The sequence below is a fragment of the Chlamydotis macqueenii genome, chromosome 1, assembly GCF_036417535.1.
Source record: "Chlamydotis macqueenii isolate bChlMac1 chromosome 1, bChlMac1.mat, whole genome shotgun sequence".
In the NCBI taxonomy this organism is placed as follows: Eukaryota; Metazoa; Chordata; class Aves; order Otidiformes; family Otididae; genus Chlamydotis; species Chlamydotis macqueenii.
The window spans coordinates 89,298,217-89,322,619 of NC_141556.1; the positions used below are offsets into that span (position 1 = coordinate 89,298,217).

The following is a 24,403-nucleotide window of genomic DNA, read 5'->3' on the forward strand; positions in this document are numbered from 1 at the left end:
TCAAAGACTGTGGTCACACAGATCCTCAGAGTTAAATTTGCAACTGCTATGGTGTTAGCTTTGGTGTGTCTCAAGTGGTGTTTGAGACTGAAATCTATAAATTTTGACAATGAAGACACTGATACTCAAACTTTACCTGCTAATGCCCAGTAGGCAGTACCCACACACTCATTCAGTAGAACAAAGGCCACCAGTGACATCCCACCATTCATCATCCCTACCAAGAAACGAGAGATGGCAAAGAACTCATACGAAGGTGAGAATCCATTTGCAATGGCAAACAAGATGTCAAGGGCAAAACCTGGAAAACAAGGTAAAAGTTTCAGAGGAGTACCTAAAGAAAAACAGAAGCACTTATCAGTATCTTTATTTGATGTTCAGTGGCGTTTGTCCTAAATAATCACAGTCAACAACTACACACTGCTACATACCACAGGCTTGGGCAGAAATTTAAGTAGCTAAAATCAATATCATAAAGGAGGGGACACAAAAGGAGCAGTTTCTGATACACAGTGTGCAGTACTAAACCTTCAAATTCAGTTCACAGCAAACAATTTTTTCACATACTTGAAACTACTGTCTGGCTCCAGTAAAGAGGGCTTGATATTTATCCCTATACAGAGGCCACAGATTAAATAATATCTGCCCTCATTCTTGGAAAGCAGTCCATACAAACTGGAGGAGAGAAATGTTACCAGGGAACAGTATGTGAGGAGTTTGCACTGCACAGCAGGCCCACTTTTATCTGCTTTGAGTGAGGTTGTTCCTTTAAAAATAATCTGTTTTTTAGTTCTGCATGTTTACCTATTGACACACAACTTTACGAATACAAACACAAAACATGAAGTTCCAAATGTTGTTTGATCTGGGGACACTTAAAAAAGCCTATGAGCTTTAAAACACAGTGAGGATCACAAATACATAAAAATTAAATCATGTAGACAGGAGATAGGAGGTGCAACAAATTTCTAGCAGGTTATACATGTAAGAATATTGCTAACAAATTAATAGAAATATTAATTGCAACCTGTGGAGATCCCATGAGCACGACATGAATGAGTGCAAGCACTTGTGGTATGATCTAAATCCAGAACACCTCCCAGATATTCGGATTGTGATTGAATAGTCAAATATTAATTTCTTGTCCCTACTTATATTCCCAAAATATACTGGAAGGACCGCTGCGTATCAAGCTCTCTGCAGAAACTTGGCTTCCAGAGACACAACGCTTCCATTTAATTCATTTTGTTACATGGTAGTGTTTACCTGTGAGATAGACTTTCTTCCTCCCAAAGCGATCTGAGAGTTGGCCAAAGGAGATTGCTCCAACAAACACACCACTAAAGTAGAAAGAACTGGCAGCACTGACTTTGTATGATGTGTTGCCTATTAAAAACCACTGGATGGAGAAGAAAAAAAGGAAAAAAAGGAATTAACCAGAATCCAAGAAGTTCACCAGTAGCTAATTGTCGTAGTTTAGCCCTGCTTGGGACCAAGCTATGTCGTTTTTCACTCACTCTCCCCATCCTCCAAGAGAATGGAGGAGAGATAATATAATGGAGATCGAGGTTTGAGATAAGGACATGGAGAGATCCTTGAAGTTACGGATACAGGCAAAACAGACTTGACTGGGGGAAAACTATTTTTGACTATTATTAATAGAACCAAAGCAGAAGAATGAGAAAGAGAACAAAAAAACCCCAACTTCCTCCCATCCCTCCCTCTTCCCAGGCTTAACTTCAATTATCTCTACCTCCTTCCCCCCGCCCCAGGCTGCACAGGGTAGGGAACAGGGAATGGGAGTTGCAGTCAGTTCATCACACATCGCTTTCCATCGCTCCTTCCTCCTCATGGGAAGAACTTCTCAGATTCCTCCCCTGCTCCAGTGTGAGGTCCATCCCATGGGCTACAGCCCTTCATGAACTGCTCCAGTGCGAGGTCCTTTTCCATGAGGTGCAGTCCCTCAGGAACAGGCTGCTCCAGTGCAGGTCCTCCACAGGCCACAGACTCCTTCAGGCATCCATCTGCTTCAGTGTGGGTCCTCCGTGGGCTGCAGATGGATCTCTGCTCCTCTGTGGACCTTCATGGGCTGCAGGGGGACAGCCTGCCTCACCATGGGCTGCACCATGGGCTGCAGGGGAATCTTGCCAGGAGCAACTTTACTCCTTCCCCTCCTTCTTCACTGACCTTGGCATCTACAGCTGTTCCTCTCACAATAAATTCTTCACAATCAAGCTCAGGCAGATGCCTCTCAGGTTCTCTTCACATCTCATCTCTTCACTACTCTCAGTCAGGCCAAGTCAGGCCCCTCTCCACCGGGAGGCCAACAAGGCTCGTGCCTCCCCCTCTCTGCCCCAACTTCTGCTTCTTCACTTCTTTATCTTTCCCCTCCTAAATACATTATCACAGAGGCATTATCACTGTCACCATTAAGCTCAGCCCTGGCCAGTGGTGGGTCTGCCCTACACCTGTGCAGGTCCACCAGACAAAGGGGAAACTTCTAGTAGCTTCTTGCAGAAGCTGCCACTGCATGCTCCACCTTGGCTAAACAAAACCAGCACACTAATAGTTGAGGGGAATGACATGTCTTTTAAGGAAGACCAAACTTTGCATAAGTCTCCCAAGCATCACATTCAGTCAGTCATCAGATAGTCATCAAAACACAACTGCTGTCTCCCAAACTCACCAGGTGATACTAACCAATTGCACAGTTCCCCCAGATCATGTGCAGTCTTTGATTCTAAAAGCAAAGACAGATCCCTCAGAATACTGTAATTTTTGGAACTTTCACTCTCCTTTTTATTGCCTTTTCTCATATAGATCTGTTAGCTTAAATAGACTCAGTCCTACCTCTTGACATATGTCAATGCATTGTGTAGGCACGCTATGCAAAAGTAAAAACTGTGGTTTACATCCAAAGACAATCCTGCATATGCTCCTCCTTATGAGCTATTCTGTCACTGAGAAACACTTTGGTAGCATTAGACATGTTTTCTGGCATTGCAAATACTCATTTTTTTTTACAGTCTACTTTGTGTCATTTCCAATTCTTCTCAATTCCAAATACAAACTTGACCTTCATATGTTTGATTCTTACAGAGTTATGTCTCAGGCTGAACCTGACAGGAAATTCTTTCCCCCACAAAACCGCAGAATGAAAATATGCCATGCTCTCACTGTCCAAAAGTTATTTCCTTTTGTATTCTAAAATCTCCACATCTTGCGTTATTTCTTTTTCAGCTCCTCTTGCATCTGGAGATAATGCTTCCTTTTAGTGACACCCAAGTTTTCTTCCTGTGCTGGTAAGCTGGTGATTATGTCATTATCTCTGCAATAACACTCCAATCTTCTCATAATCTTCTCTTCCTCTACCAAAACCCCATTAGATATTCTTTCTCGCAAAGCTTGTATTATCTCAAAGCTCAGATATAAACTACCTCACCATGAGAACAGAGTCATGCAATTAAATCTCACCAAGATTACAGAGCTAACAAAACAAAATCATTCAGAAGCTCCAAGCAAAGAACTTTCTTACTTTCAATATATGCTTCATTTTGAATTGTCACTTTAATGATGAGGTGTTTACTGATATGGTAGGTAATGTGCCCATAAAGCATCAAGACTTGACAAAATTCAGTTCTAAAACTAAACATCTGACCGCAAATCAGCTTTTGAAGCTACTCTAGAATTAAAAAAAAACCCAAACCCTAGAAAAAACATGTTTGCATAATAATAGCATATTTCAAGATAAAATTATTCTCATAACATGGTCAGTTCATTTTACAAGAGCTAGAAGAATCATGCCCTAACTTTTGGCATGAAAATGTAAGAAGCTGCCAACACTGAAACCCAGTGACATTAGATGCCTTCTGAATCATTCAGGGTTTAAGGGATAATTCGGTTGTGAAGCAAAGTTTGTCCTGCAAATTAATCTCAACAGCTAAGAAGCCTTTTATAGAGTTCAAGGCTTTTCTCTTTTACATAAAGCATGTTACGTACACGTGCTTGATATTCATGAATCAAGCTTTTTACATCAGAGTACTTTTCAGTGTAAATTTGCAATGGTCATGTTATTAGTATGTGATGCTACAAGATAAGGATTAAAAATATCCTCCTCAAATATAGAAAAAGCTTCTTTACACATCAGTAATTAAATTAAATAGTGACAAGATATCCTTCAAATAAGTGCAACCTGACTAAAATCTTTGTATTTAGCATATAACTCAACTTCCAAATATACCACACATCCAGCTAACAAACGTTGAAAAAATTACATTTTAACAGTGGGAAACAGGAGAGGCAACAGGATTTTATACACATGGGCCTTTACTAAGAAGTATGTTAAGGAACTTGAAAGAAGAATCTACACAAGTTGCCTTGGGATTTTTTTTTTTTATTTATTTTTCAAGTAAACTTCATTCTTTACCTGCATTTCTTACCTACGCAACTAAAATGTATAAGAATCTGTATAAAATTTATGTCCTAAAACACTGCTAGGCTCCACAAACATGTCTGACTTGTCAAATTTAAGAGAGTAAACAATTCTTGGATAATTAAAACACAAAAAAAGAAGCCCAGAGAAAGTTTGAAAATCTTACTGAGCTTTAAATAATGCTTAAAAAAAATGTACTGCCCATTAGGATTTCAATTTAAATAGTGGCATAAATACTCACAACCTCTTTACTATCAGAATAAGAAGCAATGCCTCCTGTACGCAATTGCTTGGTACTATTCCAAAGCTGGCAGTTTTTATTAATACGCTCAGAACCAATAAAGTTAAGTGCTTTACAGGACTAATTCAGATAGCATTTACGCCTCTGGACAATAGCCACGAATTATCAAGTGGTACTACACTTGACTCAACTGTACAGCTCTAAATTCAGGTCCTGTAACAGAAGCACTCAAATAGAGCTCTTGCACAGAACAATTTGACATTAACAGATACTGAAGGCCCCAGGAAGGGCAGGTGTTGTACACATCAGTGCAGAGTCAGGAACCATTTCTCTAGGGACTGTGACTAGATTATCAAAGAAGACACTTACAAAACACAGAGGCCACACCAATAAAGCTAAAGCTTGTTTTGGGATAGGATGGGGGGAGTTGCTTTGCCCACCTGCCTCCTCACTGCCCATGCCTTCCCTTGTATCTGGAGGTGCAAAAACTGCAGAAGTAATTTCCTCTCCAGTTCCATGATGGATGTACTAACTCCATGATGGATGTACTACATGCATTTGACTTTAGCAAGGGAATGACAAGAGGCAGCCAGAAAGTGCTCAAGGTCCATAAAGGATTTTGAGCAAGTTAGTACAATGAGCAACACAATTCCAGCTCAATTGTGGGACTAGGCTACAGGATCCTATACATAATTTCCTCCTGGAGAAGGTAGGAAGTTTTGGAGTAGAACTTTCATCAAGATCTGCATAGCAAAATAAAGCTAGTTCTTGTTGCCAGTAAAGATACACATAGATTACCTGTTCTCTACCTGGAGGTAGTACCTGTTTCATTTGCTAATCAAACACATATTAGTATGGAGGAAAGAAGCAGTACCACCAGCCCCCACAACTTCTCAGTAAGATTTACTACTCATGAGGCAGCAAAACACATTTCTGACTTACCTCAGAGACTATTGATGTGAAGCTGCTGCTGAAGTGTACATGCTTATGCACCTCGCTGCCATTGGCAGTCAGAAGCCATTCCCCAAAAGCTCTCTGCTCACTCGCTGACTGGTTGCTATAGCTCTGATTAGCCAAGAGCTCTTGGAGATCCCAGTGGTAGGGAGGAGTTGCGCCCACCAATGCGATGAGGATGGCTTCAGTGGCCACATAAAGCTGGCATGAAACACAAGACATCAAAGATGCTAAACATACATCCAAGCAATGTATTAAAACAGTATTAAAAAATACTCCTATTTTATATTTGCCTTCTACCACTACAAGATGCTATGTATAGCTCCCATCTACCAAATATCACACACTAAAGAATCACAACTACAACATGGTGGTTCTTACACTTTTTAATCTGTTGATTACTTGAGAGAAAAGAAGTTCCCCTGCTGGCAGCCTTCCCTCAGAGGCCCCCAACTCCCATGCATAGCAGGTACACCTCCTGGACGCATGAAAAGTTGTTAGTGGTACTAAAGAGACAAAATAAAACTATTGTTTAATGCAAGTGCATTACTTTATTATATCCTCTTCTTTCACTTGTATTGTTCATTCCTCTAATTTGATACTTGGAATAGATCTCTTCCTCACTGTTTCACATCTAATCTTTCCCAGTTTTACCAAAATGAATTCTTTCCTATTTTTTAATCTTCTGTGAACCCGTTTTACTCTTAAAAAGAGAGACAGAGGCACACATATGAATGTACATATGCATTTTTTATATCTCTACACTTTTATGCAGACATACAAGGTCTAAATACAGTGATTAGCAGCTAGCTTTGTTTAGGAGAGAATAAATAAAACTGCTGGAAATCCAGACATTTCAAGCCTGTTCTAGAGCTAGGTCATTGCTGCTTGCTCAGAAGAACATTCACAGGCCACTGCTTTAACAGTCTACATTTACATCTTAAAACCTAGTGATTTTAGACCTGTTTAAACATAGAAGTGACACAAGTTCTACAACAGAAGACAGATGACAACATCTTCTGAGAGACAGATGACAACATCTTCTGAGAGACAAAAGGAGTTGCCGGTAAAAACACAAAGACACACCCTCCCCACTCCCCCATCCGCAATAAAACTGCCCCTTGTCTCAAGCTCTCACTGAGGAATAGTAACTCAGTACAGTAGATCCTGATTTAAAAAAAAAAAAAAAAAAAGGGGAGGGGGACACAGACACACACACCCTGTTGCTTCTCCTGCCTATGACTTCCTGCATCAGTCATGCCACTCTGTTCCTCAAACCTCGCTTCAGTCACCTCCCCAATACAGCCCTTGCTCTGCTTCCAGCACCTCCTCCATATGTTCTTGGGAAGAATGTACCCGCAGCAAATGCGTTCTCTCAGAAGGCCACTACACAAATAATTATCTAAACCGGAAAGACCAGAGATAGGCACAAAAAAAATAAGTCTGAGAACCTCTTCATTCTGATGCAAGCAATACCAAGCAATCATATTCTGTTCTGTACAATAGTTGAGTATTTGGAGTTACACCTAGATCTAAATGAGAATTACTACTGAATTAACACAGAGACCCCTGAAGTTATTATCTGAAAGCATTTTCCTTCCTTCAGCTTTGCATTCTACATGATAGACTCCTACTGCAGTGGCAGGAGGTAAGTTCTTTAAAAAAATAATTATCTTTCTAATTTTTAATATAAAATTATTGAGTATCAAAAGGGATTTGGAAGAAAAACCACAATCTGTTAACTATGTTATTATTTAAGCTAAAGAACAATTCTAGACAGACAATGATGAAAAGTAGAAGACCTCATCTGGGAAAGAAGGCAATGGCTAAGATTACATGGGGAAAGAGGTGTTGAAAAGCTCAGTGGCCATGTTGCTAGGGATGTATGGACAGAATATTCAAGAACAGTTTGAAATTACTGAGAAATGAGAATTACAGGTCATAATCTGTGGTGCATCCCTTTACTCTGATTCATTCAGACAATTCTGTGTCAGGACTAAGTGATAACATCCTTGCTTTTGTCTTGTGAAATAATAAACATATTTTTGAAGTAGTTCAGGAAATGAAATCCTCAAGTCACTTGGTTTACACAAAGAAAGCATAACACTTTTCACTTTTGCTGTAGGTGAAACCCACTCGAGCTACAGAAAACTAAATAAAAAAATAAGTGATTGCAGGCACACAAAGAAACACTACAGATATTTTTTCAATAAAAACTTTAGCCTTAGGCACCCTAGTGGCTGCAGCAAGCAAGGATACAACAAAGACAAACACTTTCAATTGATCTGTTGAATCAGAAAAATGTATGAAGAGGGAAATACGTTTTAATGTTGCCAAATAGTATTGTTCTATATTCAAGCTCACTGGAGTCACTGCTGACACAAGACTTTTCATAGTGATTATCGGTCTTGTATTTTGGGTAACAGGTATGTTAAACCCTCTTCATTTCATTGCAAAAACAAAACAAGCCCCACAAAACACCCCCCAAAATTAATTTACAATTCTGAAGACCAGAAGCATTTTCTAGAAGTGGTCTTAAAAACATTACAAAGCAAACTCTAAACTTAAATAAATTCAAAATACAGTTTTTAACATTCAAGTAAGACGCAGGAGTTTGTTAATGAATCTGGAGATTCCCCATTTAAGAATTTCACATGCTTGCACTTAGCAGTAACATAGTTATGTAGACTGGTGATCAATATAAACCCCTGTAAAATAAAATATTCTATAACAACCTTATAAGGTCTAAAATGGCTATATTACATACACTATGACAAACAAAGCCCTTCATTTTTCATTTGTTCTATAACCCAAGTAAAGTCACATTTATGTAATTTCATGTATACTTTCCATTCATAAAACATTTCAATTGGCTTTATAGAGTAATAGAATGGTTTGGGTTGGAAGGGACCTTTAAAGGTCATCTAGTCCAACCCCCCTACAAGGACCAGGGACATTTCAACCAGATCAGGTTGCTCAGAGCCTCATCCAGCCTGGCCTTGAATGTTTCCAGAGATGGGGCTTCCACCACCCCTCTGGGCAACCTGTTCCAGTGTTCCACCACCCTCAGTGTAAAAATTTTTTTCTAACATCTAATCTAAATCTACCTCCCTCTATTTTAAAACCATTACTCCTAGTCCTATCACAACAGGCCCTACTAAAGAGTCTCACCCATCTTTCCCATAGGCCCCCTTTAGGTACTGGAAGATCGCTATAAGGTCTCTCCAGAGTCTCCTCTTCTCCAGGCTGAACAGCCCCAACTCTCTCAGCCTGTCCTCACAGGAGAGGTGCTCCAGCCCTCTGATCATCTTTGTGGCCCTCCTCTGGACCTTCTCCAACTGGTCCATGTCCTTCTTATGTTGGGGGCTCCAGAACTGGACGCAGTACTCCAGGTGGGGTCTCACCAGGGCAGAGTAGAGGGGGAGAATCACCTTCCTCAACCTGCTGGCTACACTCCTCTTGATGCAGCTCAGGATGCGGTTGGCCTTCTGGGCCGCAAGGGCGCTTCCCTACCAAGCACCCTGCTCTGGTTGTATTAATCAAGATGAATACCAAGCACAGGGTGAGGAGGTAGCAGCTCACAGTCACTGATGATGAAATGCTGACAGTCTTCTTATTTTGGTTTAAGTTTCTCCTGTTTGTTTATATTCTCTGCAGGTTAAAATTTTATATTCTGTCTAGACTGGAAGTCTATCATGTAAGGAGATTTATTAAAAGGCAATGCTGCAATAAGGGCATGAACTCTGTGGATGGTGTACCGGAGACCTTTACTATCCGTCAGCCTAAGTCTTTTATATCTTTTCTCAGTTACACGCGGAATGCACGTGCTTAATAATCTAATTCAACGGGTAGCAATATACTGTTCACGCGCCTTAAACTTCATTTGGATTAGTTCTAGATTTTTAGTTGTCTTTACTATTTTTGCCTTTGGTATTTACTTATCTTGTTCTAATTGCTGTTTTTTGTTATTGAGCAAGTGGTGTTCAAGGACCAAATTCTTCAATATCAGACAGCTGTGCTGCACTCTCTGTTCCCACAAGGCAACACCTTAATAACCTGTAAACTTTCACTGTCTTTATTAAGTAGAAGAAATTTCATTTGGCCATTTATAGCTATTTCATTAACAGGTATTGAAATTAACTTAAAATTAACATTTTGAAATTAATATTAATAGAAATGCCTCAAGTGTCTTGACTGGCTTTCTCAGTGTTCATTTTCATAATAAATTACTCCAGCAAAAAATACAGGATCTCTAATAAGACTAACAAGGGAGGGGGAGGAAGAACTTATACAGTTTCATTTGTGTATGACTAAAACACACAAAAAATAATTTAAGAAACTCTTCTAGACCTCATAACTTACCCATTATCAAACAAGAGTTAAATTCTACTAATAAGTGCTTTCAACCTTTTTAATCTGCACATTGGCAATTCACAACCAGCATGGTCATTCTAGACAAGTATCATCTGAAGCATTCACTGCTGAACAAAATAATGAGTAAGCCACTAAATACAGAAATATTAAAACTGCACATTGTGTGCAGTGCTCTGGTAGAAGCCTATGATGAAGAGATACTTATATCTTAGGATTAGAGTAATTTCTCCTGAACCCATGACAAGCAGCTGAAAAGCTGGAGTGCCATCTTACTTTTGAAAGTCTGATGATCTCATCTGCTCTGAGTTATTTCAAAAGGGTGATTTGCCTTTAAATTCACATGATATTTTCCCCTTCAATAACTCTTTTATATATAAAAGCCCTAAAGTGTCTTTCTGCTGCAAAATTATCTGCTGCTGACAACACACTCTTCCACCAAAGTATTTTTCCCCTCTCAGTAGCACAATAAGAGAGAGAACACTATAAGACAGAAGGGAAAGCTGTTGTAGTCACAAAGCGAAGAATCACCATGTGCAGAAGAATACGATGTAATCTCTCAGACACTTAACAAACCCAACCCCACTCTGACAGGAAGTATTTCCCACAAAGAATGTAAGCATTGTTGATTTTTACCTGTGGCAATGAGAGTCAACACATTATTTTGAAAACTTAGGGTTTCTGCAGAGAAACTGAGAAAAATCTACGCAATTCAGAGCTTTACAGCCTTAAAATGTAGGCCTCCAGAATCCTCAGAAAAAAAAGCCCAAAGTTTGTCCAAACCCATACAGAACTTTGTTCTAGAAATTTTGTAACATCTACATCGATATCTAACACTGTACAGCAAACCACAACTCAGAGCCTCACTTCCTACAGGTTTGTGGAAAACGGCCCCTTAGCTTCCCCTTCTTCTGTTCCAAACATCCAAACACACACATCTCAACTCTGTTTCATGCCCAGTATCATTTTGGTGGGCAACGGCAGCAGCAGGGGTTTGGTGCTCCTTCTGAGCAGAAGGACTAACAGCCAGCACATGTGCCAATTAGTCAGATGACTACTACCACCAAATAGCACACGCACAAACAAGGTCTGCTTTACTTCCCAGCAGCACAGACATTTGAGCAAATAACTTCATTGTACAAGTTTTTTTGCAAAGGTAGTTCAAATAGTAGGCAACTCCTGTTGCGTGCCATGGGAACACTGCACACACCTTGTACCTGGTACTCCTGCCTACCTAATGATGACAAAACCAGTTACAGTACTGGTGACAGGACTGCAGGATGCATACCTAGGCTCTCACCTCCTCAGCTCAAGTTGCTTTAACAATTATTTTGTAGTCTATCACAAGAAAATTAATCTACACTTTTTCTGCCAACATGCAGAAGTGATCTTTACCAGCAAAATTTAGTGAAGTACTTTCAGCTCTGCATTTTTCACTAGCACAATCCTAGAGATACAGTATTTGTAGGTAAATTGATATCATATTGAGATGTCTCAGTTACTGGCAACGAACAGAGGGTACGTAAGAGTCTGCTTATAACTGGAAAGCAAAACAGAGGATGGAATGCAGACTGTGACAAAGCAAAGTCAAAACAAAGTTCCACAAAGGGTTCTCCAAGAACAAAACCCATATTCTTCACACCACAAGAGCACATGAGCAAATTTAACTCTGAATATGCATACTTCTTCAAATTATGACAAGAGCATTAGATTCTTCTACCTCTTCCACCATGCCATTCACCCAAACACCAGAATAGACAAATAGAAAACTTACCATCAAGAGACAGATTACTATTACTTCCTGCAAGCTGGATTTCTCCACAGTGCTATAAATATAGATAATGAGTTTGCTGTTAAGAGTTCAGCTGTCAGTCTTGTACTGAAGCAAAATCTTGCAAGACAGTTATCTATATGGTTTGCTCCAGGACAGATGAAACAACTTACAGGATTAAAAAGAGCTCAATAGGATTCTTCTACTGTGGTATATTAGTCTCCTGAATAAAACAGCATCTAGCGTGCTACTTACCACAGAAACACTGAAAACAACCATAAAAACATTTTCTTCAAAACAACATAGGAGGTATAGGCAATGTACATGATATTAAGGAGACCTGGAATTTGCTAGAGACCTAGAATGGAGAAGCAGGTGCTGCAATACTTTTGGCATGTTACAAAGTACACTACCCTGAAAAAAAAACAAAAACAAAACCAAAAATCATAGAGCCTTGCCCTACAAAGCATTAAGTTCAGTGACAGAAATTAACAGAAATTTTTATATATGTTTAAACACCACAGCAGCCCACTGTATGCCGGTAGACTGAAAACATTAATTCACAACTGCTTCAGGCAGTACAGCCTAAAGCATTTGAGTATCTGTAGTATGCTGGACTACATTCAACACCACTTAAGAAAGGCAAACATACTTATCTATCGTGGACTCATACACTGCATCTCCAAGGGCTGGGACAGGATTTACCACTGCTATAACTGGATCACCCTGAGCGAGGGAAAGAAAGTCACCCTCACATCATCAGTTGACAGGCCTCTGAACATGAATAAGAAAGTTGGAAGTATTATTTTTCTGCCTTTAAGAACAAAAAGCAGAAAAAAAGCTTAAGTGTCTTATTAAAATATCTACACATAAACTCCTAGTTCCTCTATGTGAAAAAATGCTCACACACTGCTAAGTTAAAGAACCAAGCTAATAAAGAAGAACTAAGAACCAAAATTAAGAAAGGCACTATAAATACTGCTTGAACAGAAATATTCAAGACAGTTAAAATTACATTAATGTGCAATCAAGTGCCAAGACACCTCAGTTGAGCATCAGCTACAAAGTTTCATCAATATCATGTCAGAAGTGCCACTCCACTCTTCTGATGCAGAGAAGGACTTATAGGAGAAGAAAGCAAAAAAGTCCAGGAGTTCCTATTCCAGTTTATGAATATACTACAAATCATCCCAGGACTGAACTATCTCAATGGCATTATAGGACAACATGAAGAAAAAGTTAGCAACTGCTGGCAAAAGAAAGCAGAAATTGTGGGCTGACAAGTATCAGGCAGAGTTTCGCCCTCCTTCCACAAGCATGATTATTCTTCTGTCTGCATTTCATCTTTGTTCCTCTTTCTTTCCATATCTTCCAGTCTGTTTTGCCTATCAACATATCTGAGTCATAGCCAGTATCATAAGAGATCAAAGTTCACACCGTAGCACGCTGGTTTGGGACGCTGCCAAAGAATACTGGGTGAGCATCTTGGTCTCACAGAGGGAGGTCTGCTAAGACTATGGAAGAGCACATTTTTGGCTTTGCCTGGACTTCCTCACTACCAAATGACTAAAACATTTAACTTGGTAAAAGATGCAACAAAAGCATACACTGATTAATCCAGAAGTTTCTGCTATTTAAGTATCCAGACTAAAAGATATTGCTGACATTTGTATAAGCTGCTTTTATTCACTTTAAGGACTTGCCTGAGCATAAATAATTGGATCTACTTGTGTTTTGTTGTTCGGTTCTTTTTTTTTTTTTTTTTTTTTTTTTAAAAACAAAAAAGTCTGGGGTTTACTGCTATTTCAAAGCAACGTGATGCTCCAGAACTGAAAGGGCAGGTTTTTTCCAATTTTGTGGTGGAACTTGCTATAGTCAGTGATTTTCAACTTACAGCCTACAGGCCTCAGACGTCCCTGAATTACTTCTTAAAGTTCTGGGAAAAATAATTAAGAAACATAAAGCTATTGGCAGTCTTAAATTTACTGTACAAGGATTTAACATCTTCAGTGGGAATTCCATAGGGAGTCTGCAAATTGAAAGAGATTGAAGACTTCTGGTCTTTCTCTCTGTATTTTTAAGACACCAATAACTGAACAGCATACCACAAGCAAAGCTGGAATAAGCCATTCATAGAACTCCCTTCAGCTTTCCTTACTCGAGAATCTCAAGAATTCGCCTTGGAAGGCACAATGATGCTTTTAACATCCTCTCCCTCCAAGCCCACCAGGATTGGGAAAACATCCAGGTGAACACAAATACAATGTTTAACAAGGTTAAGTCCCAAAATTAGTCAGACAAGACCTAGAAAACAGACGCCATTACTCCAGAGGGACTCCAGCCCCACTGGGCTGGTACTTCCAAAAAGCAAGCAGTGCAAACAATGCACATGAAACACTACATTACTTATAAACAGAAGTAGTTATATTAACTCCTCCAGTTTAAAGAGAAAAAAAAAAAAGCAACATTTGAGAATACAAAACTTTATTTGGGTCAGATATAAAGAGCAACAATCATGTGCAAGTTGGAAACAATTATTCTGAGTTCAGTTACATACCCACCAGTTCTATTACCCAAAAGAAAAGGAAATTAGAGTCTCTAAAATAAAGGAAGTGTCAGTGAGGAGAGCCCTGACAATGTGGCTTGCTAATGGAAAAATACAGGTATTTTATTGCCTATAAAACATGGGAAGATAGAGACTGTGTGTACCTTTGGCAGGAGAAGGAAAGGGAGATAACAGAGTCATAGAATGGTTTGGGTAAAGGCCATCTAGTACAACCCCCTGCAAGGACCAGGGACATCTCCAACCAGATCAGGTTGCTCAGAGCCTCATCCAACCTGGCCTTGAATGTTTCCAGAGATGGGGCATCCACCACCTCTCTGGGCAACCTGTTCCAATGTTCCACCACCCTCAGTGTAAAAAATTTTTTCCTTATATCTACTCTGAATCTCCTTCCTGCTATTTTAAAACCATTATCCCTAGTCCTATCACAACAGGCCCTACTAAAGAGTTTCTCCCCATCTTTCCTATAAGCCCCCTTTAGATACTGGAAGGCTGCTCTAAGGTCTCCCCGGAGCCTCCTCTTCTCCAGGCTGAACAGCCCCAACTCTCTCAGCCTGTCCTCATGGGAGAGGTGCTCCAGCCCTCTTATCATCTTTCTGGACCTCATCTGGACCCTCTCCAACTGGTCCATGTCCTTCTTATGCTGGGGGCTCCACAACATAGGGAGCCCCCGGCTCCAAGTGGGGTCTCACCAGAGCAGAGCAGAGGGGCAGAATCACCTCCCTCAACCTGCTGGCAACGCTTCTTTTGATGCGGCCCAGGATGTGGTTGGCTTTCTGGGCTGCAAGCGCACATTGCTGGCTCATGTTGAGCTGCTCATCCACCAGCACTCCCAAGTCCTTCTCCTCAGGGCTGCTCTCGATCCATTCTCCGCCCAGCCTGTATTTGCGCTTGGGATTGCCTCGACCCAGATGCAGGACCTTGCACTTGGCCTTGTTGAACTTCATGAGATTTGCACAGGCCCACCTCTCCAGCCTGTCAAGGTCCCTCTGATGGCATCCCTCCCCCTCCAACATGTCAACGGCATCACACAGCTTGGTGTCATCTGCAAACTTGCTAAGGGTACATGCTATTCCATGTTGCCAACAAAGATATTAAACAGGGCCAGTTGTAATGTATCACAATTCAAAAAATTTTAATTTAATTTTTAATAATACAAAAAATCTTTAATATAAACATTTTTAATCCATAGTTTTTGCTATCCAGTATAATTATGCCTGTTAACCTCCAGGCTCATCTTCTGATAGTGCTCAGAGGACAGACTGGCTAGATGAATTGTTTCAACAGAGTTTGCCAGGCTGAAAGCCATCTTGATTAACAGCAAAAGATGGGATTGCTTCAGCTCCCACTGAATCCTAATACCAACCCATTGCACAAAATAGTCCATGTAACAACTTCATAGTTAGTAATCTGAAAACATCTCCCCATATGTTTTATCCACACTCCATATAAAGATGCCAACCACCACTGACGCAGTGCATCCCAGGCACCTTCCATTCCCAGTTGTTAAAAAGACACGGCAAAAGCAAGGCATTCAGCCACAGCTAAAGTAAAGAGCCCCAGACAGAGTTCCTTCTAACAAGGAACAGCATGCAGCTGTTCCTAGTTATTCCTTCTACACAGCATGTAGCCTTCACTTTCTAAAAAAAAAAAAAAATGCCATTTTCTTTTTTTTTTTTAATAGGCAGAACACTCCGCTTCCTTCCCTCTGTTGCTAGGCCTTCAGAATGTCTGCTTCTCTGTGTTGCTCACAAAACTCATGTTTCTTACTGTGTCCATCAGCACTGATTCCATTAAGGTCTTTACAACAGCCCACTGAACAGGCATCTTCTAAGACTGAACTGCACAGAAACTGAAGTCAGTCTTGTAAGTTAAGCTGAAAAATCTGACTAGAGAGGTTTATATGGATACACACACAGAGAACACATGATTTCAGTGTCAGAGTGAATGTAGTGATCATTACAAGAGCAAGAAGACCCAACAATTGTGAATGACATGTATAACCACCTAAATATGAGCTCAATCACATGTGCTTTGCAGTTCAGATGTAGCTAAAGAAGGGAAGGTCTCAAACCTACAGCTTATGTTTCTTCTACACCTCAAGCTTGTTCTGACCATACCTGTCCCCTACATACAAGCATAAATTTAAAGATTAGCCGCACGGATGATGCACTGGTTTGGATTAAGACACAACATAGTTTTGAGGGAAAAAAGCAGATGTAGGCAGCTACTAAGGTATTAATAACTCCTCTTCACTTAGGATTATTTTCAGAAAAAAAATGACAGCAAGTTAGCTATTTAAAATTAATTGTCAAGGAAGCAGTTTTCATAACTTAGACTTAAGCATTACATCTGAGAGTTAAGGACCCCACTGCTAATGAAGCATATCACAACTTAGCAGTGTTATTTCACATCTTCTGCAGAACACAGTGCAATGTCTGCATCAACTGCTTTCACGTTGTTAAGATTATAACTATAGTATCAGAAAATATAAGTGATTGTTTCTTTTAAGGAACAGTTAAGGATCTGAAAGAAGTAATTACAGAAAGATAGACCACACTGGGTCTTGACTATATTTCTGATTCTTCTGGCAGCTATGTTTTATTTACAGAAGGCCACTAAAGGATCAAGGAGTCTTGGTTAGCATCTAAATCATTGAAATTAAATGTAACATGGTCAAAGAACTCCCTTTTTTTTCCTTAAGAGATTGCCCCCATACAATTGGAGCAAATGGTAGGACTGGTCTTCACTTAGAAGTTCCATCAACCTTCACCTAGGACTAATCTTAGCTAAGTGAGTAGCAGCATATCTTTCTGTGTGATAAGTTTACGTACTTAGGCCCACTTAGTTTATTTTTCTTCTCAAGCAGCAATAAGCCACACCAGAAGAGGGAATTATATTCAGTGATGCAACTACTCTAAAAGCTTTTATCACCTCTACAAGGAAAGCAACACCATCCTTCAGTATAAGCATTTCCTGTGCTGTCAGAACAAGATGTGGGAACAAGAAGATTATCTCAAGAAACAAAAATTTGGGCCCTTACTTTTTATGTTTGTATTCACGTCACATTTGAAACCACCCCTCCGTCTAAGTGGCTGCATTTGACACATTCTGCAACTGTTTTCTGGAGAATCAGAGGGACTTAAAACTCTTACTTCTCCTAGACAAAGAAAAAAAGCCAAACAGTGGGATAATAAAGTGAAGCATGGTTACATAACAATTCTGTAAATCCTTTTTATATCTGCCACTCTGCTTACCTACCTTACAGATACTTACAGTTGAACTATGTCTAAGTTACAGTACAGGTAACTATACATAAACAGTATACCTGTCATGAAGCCCCTGGAACACCTTCAGTACCCTATACTAGCAATTGTAATGCAACTCATGTAATATTCATCTCTTTCCTTCATTTTAGATTGTGCATTACATTTCAGATGTGTTTTGCACTTTTTATTTAGATAAAGTCCTAACAGTATACTTCATCGAGGACTGGGAGTAAGCTGTCCAATTTATGATTAATTCTCACTAGTTCATAAAGAGCTTAATAGACTCAAGCAAATAAAAGTATTAAAAGAAGATTCCTGTACAAAGTCATCTCACTACTGTCATTACAACTACAGAGTGATGTGTCATGCCATTAAAGGGGCAGAATGTGTATGCAAGGGTAGATAAGAAATGTCAAGAAATAGAATTACACAAGGCTATGTATGGGATCAAACCTATATCCTATCTGAAGACAGACATTGCTTCTTTTGAATAATTTCTGAAGATTTAGAATGAGCCTGGCTTACTTAATCCACAAGTCCCAGAATCATAGAATCATAGAATGGTTAGGGTTGGAAGGGACCTTCAAAGGTCATCTAGTCCAACCCCCCTGCAAGGAGCAGGGACATCCCTGACCTGGTGAGGTTGCTCAGAGCCTCATCCAGCCTGGCCTTGAGTGTTTCCAGAGATGGGGCCTCCACCACCTTTCTGGGCAACCTGTTCCAGTGTTCTACAACTCGCATCGTAAAAAATTTTTTCCTAATTTCTAATCTAAATCTACCCCCCTCTATTTTAAAACCATTACCTCTCGTCCTGTCGCAACAGGCCCTACTGAACAGCCTTTCCCCATCCTTCTTGTAGGCCCCCTTGAGGTACTGGAAGACCGCTATCAGGTCTCCCCGGAGCCTCCTCTTCTCCAGGCTGAACAGCCCCAACTCTCTCAGCCTGTCCTCATAAGAGAGGTGCTCCAGCCCTTTTATCATCTTCGTGGCCTTCCTCTGGACCCTCTCCAACTGGTCCATGTCCTTCTTGTGTTGGGGGCTCCAGAACTGGACACAGTACTCCAGGTGGGGTCTCACCAGGGCAGAGTAGAGGGGGAGAATCCACTCCCTCGACCTGCTGCCCACGCTTCTCTTGATGCGGCCCAGGATGCGGTTGGCCTTCTGGGCCGCAAGGGCGCATTGCCTGCTCATGTTAAGCTTCTCATCCACCAGCACTCCCAAGTCCTTCTCCTCAGGGCTGCTCTCAATCCATTCTCCGCCCAGCCTGTATTTGTGCCTGGGATTGCCATGACCCAGGTGCAGGACCTTGCACTTGGCCTGGTTGAACTTCATGAGGTTGGCACGGGCCCACCTCTCCAGCCTGTCAAGGTCCCTATGGATGGCATCCCTCCCTTCCAGCGTGTCAACGGCACCACACAACTTGGTGTCATCGGTGAACTTGCTGAGGGTGCACTCTATCCCACTGTCCATGTCGCCGACAAAGATGTTGAACAGGGCTGGGCCTAGCCCGGACCCCTGAGGGACGCCACTGGTGACCGGTCTCCACATGGACATTGAGCTGTTGACCACCACTCTCTGAGTGCGGCCATCCAGCCAACTCCTTATCCACCGAGTGGTCCGCCCATCAAACCCATGTCTCTCTAGTTTAGAGAGAAGGATGTCATGCGGGACAGTGTCAAAAGCTTTGCACAAGTCCAGGTAGATGATGTCAGTTGCTCGTCCCTTGTCCACCGATGCCGTCACCCCATCATAGAAGGCCACCAAATTGGTCAGGCACGATCTGCCCTTGGTGAAGCCATGTTGGCTGTCACCAACCACCTCCTTGCTCTCCATGTGCCTTAGCATGGTTTCCAGGAGAATCTGCTCCATGACGTTGCCAGGCACAGAGGTGAGGCTGACCGGCCTGTAGTTACCTGGGTCTTCCTTATTCCCCTTTTTAAAAATTGGGGTTATGTTCCCTCTCTTCCAGTCATCGGGGACCTCACCAGACCGCCACGACTTCTCAAATACGATAGCCAGTGGCTTGGCAACTTCATCCGCCAGTTCCCTCAGGACCTGTGGACGGATCTCATCAGGACCCATGGACTTGTGCACCTTCAGGTTCCTCAGATGATCCCGAACCTGCTCTTCGAGTACAATGGGCAGTTCTTCATTCTCGCAGTCCCTGCTTGCACCTTCTACAGCTTGGGCGGTGGGACAGGAACTCTTGTCGGTGAAGACTGAGGCAAAAAAGTCATTGAGAACCTCAGCCTTCTCCATGTCCTGGGTAACCAGGACACCAGTTCCCTTCCCTCAAGACATTTGTGCAGATGAGTTGATTAAAGAGCAGCTTTCTGCATTGTGATATTCTAACAATAGAACTCATACATGATCTTGCTGCCAACAGCAAAAAAATATTAGCAGCACCACTCACTATGGCTGCACTGCATCAAGAATGCCTTTGCCTTAAAACAAACTGTTATTCAAGAAAGCTGATGTTACTCTCTTAACTGTTATTCCATCTTCCCTTCAGTTAGTAATAAGTCCCTAAGATGGAGGGAAACACTACCTTTGGTAATTACCAAGGGTGTTACCCAACTACCAATGCCTGTTACCCAACTTTAGGCAAAGTCTTTTTCATCTGTGCAAACAAGGCCTCCTAACATGTTTTTAAATGCCTTTTAATAGAGATACAGTAGGAATACACTTCCATTCTCAGATTTCTGCAGGTTCAGTTTGGACTTGGGCAATCCTGCAGCTCTGATTCACTGTCAAAGGCAAAACTCTCTTTCAACCGCGTATGTTGAGTCAGAAGAGACCAAGAAACTTTTTTTAAACATGCTTCTACACTCTCAAGCATCTGATCAAGATTATTTTGTCTGATGTTGCTACATACATTAAACACCAAAAGACAGCATTCTTAAATAATGCTTCAATATAATTTCTTCAAAAGGTAGCGAGCACCTTTCTAGTAATCAATAGTTCTCAAGCAATTACTTTTAGTTCAAAGTAGAGTCCTAAGTACTTTAAGAGTGAGCAGCTCCCTTTATTCCTCCCTCACTCTCTTAAAGATACACTGGAAACGGAAGACTAATCCAGCTTCAAATTCACATCACTAGTCTACCCCCACATTCTTCAGATAAGTTTGGTCTTTAAGAATTCCATAGTGTGGGGAAAAAAAATGTTTCTCTACATTAGCTGTCATCACTCCTTTATAAAGTTAGCAACCACCGCTAGAGAACATTTCTAAAAATCTTCCAAAGTCGTATTAAGTTGGTGATGAATAAGCCAGGCATGCCTTAATACAGTAACAGCTCAACAAGTTACTGAGTAACAGCAGCAGACAGCAGAGAAATAATGCAAATCAGCAAAGAAGTGAAGATGAAAGCAGCAGCCCACAAGACTTACACTTATTCTAGTTTTACACTGATGATATACAAAAACATTTTTATGACTACAAACAACCTGCAGGGTTTTTGCCAGAGTGTCAGTAAGCTCATTCCACAGGTCAATTACCAGTTCACTCAAGCCTACATGAAAATTGACCTACATGTGGAAAGTCTCACCCGTACAGACATAAGTGTTTGGTGCAACTTGCCTCAAAGAAGTTCTGTGAGTTAAACTATGTTTGTAATTAGAATTCAGAGATCAGATACATTGGCATATCAGTAAGGCCACAGGGTAGTAGTAGTTTACTGTAGAAATTTCAACGAGAAGAAAAAGACTAAGATGAGGGAAAATACCTATAAAGTATGAAACTCAAGAGATTAGAAACATGCAGGAATGAAAAAGCACAAAAGCCTACAAGGAAAGCAAGAACATCTGCTGGGAATCTTACAAGGCAGGGAAAGCAGAAAGTTTAAGCTCAGTGTATTAGTATCAGAGACGAAGGGACCTGACACAGCAAAGACAAAAATAGTTTTCACCCATGTGGTATTCTTCAGAATGTTGAAATATTTTTTATACCAATATGTCAGTGTGAAAATACAAGTCACTGAGGGAGCACCTGGGAAGGGACAGGGAAACAAACAATAAAAATGGAATAATCAGTCCATGGCAGAGCCAATGACATAGACTAATAGAAATTCTCATTCTGCAGCCAGATGCTGCATCTAATCCACTAAAGGAGCCCATGATCACCTAAATCTATGTCACACACACTAGATACATTACTTACCATTGTGTCCCTCCTCCAAAGACTGATGACAAACCAGACAAAAGACTAACACCGGTTGTGGCATCTGCCTTCAGTCTTGCTCTTGCACATCCCAGTGACACATTATGTAACTTGGCACCAATTAAGGAACACAGAAAGCAACCAACCACCCAAGCAGGAACCAGTTGTATAAGTCCAAATCTATTCATGGACTGAAACGCAACAAGCTTCACATCTAAATCCCTTACAAACTCCTGCACCTGCATGATCTGAAGCAAAGAAAACATCAGTAAGGGCATGATGCTCACTGGTAAAGTTCAAGAATTAAGGATAACATGAGAAGAAAAAACAGACCTGCAAATCTGCTACCACTTTTTTCCTCTAATTATTCTGAATTAGTTCTGGGACTTGTAAAGATCTTTCTGTTTACTTCTCCCATGAGAAATGCAAGTTAATCCATTAAAATGAAAACAAACAAACAAAAGCATTACAGAACAGTTGACCCATACTATTTAAAACTCTGGGAATACAGTGCACTTGTCACGGTTGGAGTTCATTCCAGAACATGACCAGCACTTGAAGAAAAATAACTATTGCTTCCTTAATCCCTCATCTTCAGCGAGCATACAAATTTACCAGCCAGTCAGCCAGCAGAACAAGCTCTAAGCAATGTCTAATTTTAAAGGATTAATCAGGTAAATCAGTTAAAAAAAAAAAAAAAAAAAAAAAGAAAGAGAGAGAAACAGTACAAGGAAACAGAAAAAGAAAACCTACAAAGCTTTTGCTTTTCATCATCATAGCTGTGCAACCAAGTACAGAGTTCCCAACCAGCAGGACTGGACATCTGAATTTTCTTTGGTCATCTCAAAGCTTCTTAATACTTCTATCAGTCTCCTAACTGCCAAGAGAAGACATCTTCAGTCTCAAAGCTCATGGCTGCAAGTTCTTGATTACTATGAAATCCTGGTCAGCAGAAGTGGGAGGGCACTTAAGTTCCCCTCTTCCCTCCTGCTGTGAGTAGGTTTCCACAGTGGCAATAACTCAGCATTTGTCAACCTAGCTGAATTCACTACAATTAAGTTTTCGAAGAGTTAACATGGAGTAAACCAAACTTCTGTCAGATTCAAACTATACTTTATGCCTAGGCCTGACTGCGAAGGTGCACATACTATCCTCATCTCCCCTCCTCACCCTCACAGGAGTAGGCACAAAGATGAAGCAAAGCTGGAAGTAAAGACAACAAACCTGATTGCAGAGCACATCACTTGGTCTTGCAGTCTCTGAATGATATTATATCACTCCACTGCTACTCTGGACTCCATTTTTATCACAAAACTTAAGAGAGCTCCAGTTTTGTATCTCACAGAACACAAACCTGACTACCCAAATGTAAAGCCTCATCCAAATACCTAATGCAGAGACACTACCCCTACACTCTAAGAGTTAAGTCAAGGCAAATCAAAGCACCACAAGCAGTCATAGCCTACCAGCTGATTAGACCAGAGCTTCTACACAGTTATCAGGGACCACCTGTAGCTCTTCAAACATTTACACCACAAACAAGCCACACACAACCTAGAAATCACTAGCCTAGGCCATTAACTCCGAGTTGTTTAGGATTCCCAGCAGAGTCTCTGACAGAAGTCGCTGCCTTTCAGTCTAGCTCATGGAAATCTCAGTTTAGTTTCACTTCAGCCAGCCCTTCACCTGGCAAACTGCATGCGCCCAATCCTCTCACCCTTAGTGACACAAGGCACAACTCCTCATGCAACGTGGCACAGAGAGCATCAGCCGTTTGCCCCAAATCCACTCTGCAGAAGTTCACTCTGCCTTTGGAGAGAGGTCACCTCTGCCCCAGGAGCACGGCAAACTGCCGCAGGCTCAACCCGGAGCAGAAGACCTCCGACACCGGAGGCAGCACTCACCACAGGCACGTCCACCCCCTACCACTTGAGAGGGCAACCGCCCGCAGCACCCAAGGGGTGCGAGCATCCCCCCTCCCGGCACTGCCGCTCCCACGCGAGACAGGGCGCTGCACCCCACCCTCGGGATAAAGGGGCGGGAGGGGAGGCGGCCTCTCACCTGGAGGAGCACGGCCAGCAGGACGCAGAGGTACACCTGGTAGGGCCCCATCTGCCCCACCAGCGGGAACGCCTCCTCCACCTCCATCCCGCTCCCCGCCCGCCGCGCAGCTCCCGCCGGCGGCCGCCGAGCAGCGCATCCCCGGCCCGGGGCGGGGCAGCGGAGCAGCGGCCCGGCCCTCGCAGCGGCAGCCGAGGAGGAGGAGGAGGAGAAAAGGGCGGGAGGCGCGAGGCAGAGCTCACGCGCAGGCGCCGGGCAGAGCGGCCGGGAGGCGGCCCGCCCAGGGACGCACGCGCAGCCTCTCTCCCTCCCTGCCCAGCGCCCGCCAGGGAAGCGGAAGCGGAGCGGCTGGTGTGTTACCGTTACGGGCGTTAGCGCACGCGCGCCTTCCTGATTTAAACAGGGGAGTTGCCCAGCCGGGGTGGGGTATGGAGGTGTTACCCCTGGGCTTTTGGGGAGGTCATGGCAGCGCGTTTGGCGAAAAGGCTGTTCTGGCTCCGTGCTGGTGAGATGGTTCTGGGTTTTGTGGCTTTCTCCACGCAGCGGCTTAGCTCTGGTGCGGTTTCCTCGTAAGAGGAGGGCTAA

The 24,403-nt window shown here is 41.9% G+C and overlaps 1 protein-coding gene across 1 annotated transcript in view; it reads right to left on the reverse strand.

Annotated features, from left to right (window-relative positions):
• SLC22A15 (solute carrier family 22 member 15) overlaps positions 1-23,905 on the reverse strand; it is a 37,219-nt gene extending 13,314 nt beyond the window's left edge. Inside the window, exons 1-4 of the mRNA XM_086769931.1 lie at positions 23,819-23,905; positions 5,616-5,828; positions 1,267-1,399; positions 137-301 (exon numbers count right to left, since the gene is read on the reverse strand). Coding sequence (XP_086626057.1) covers positions 137-301; positions 1,267-1,399; positions 5,616-5,828; positions 23,819-23,905 — 598 coding nt within the window. The remainder of the gene's footprint in view (positions 1-136; positions 302-1,266; positions 1,400-5,615; positions 5,829-23,818) is intronic.
• Positions 23,906-24,403: the final 498 nt, after the last annotated feature.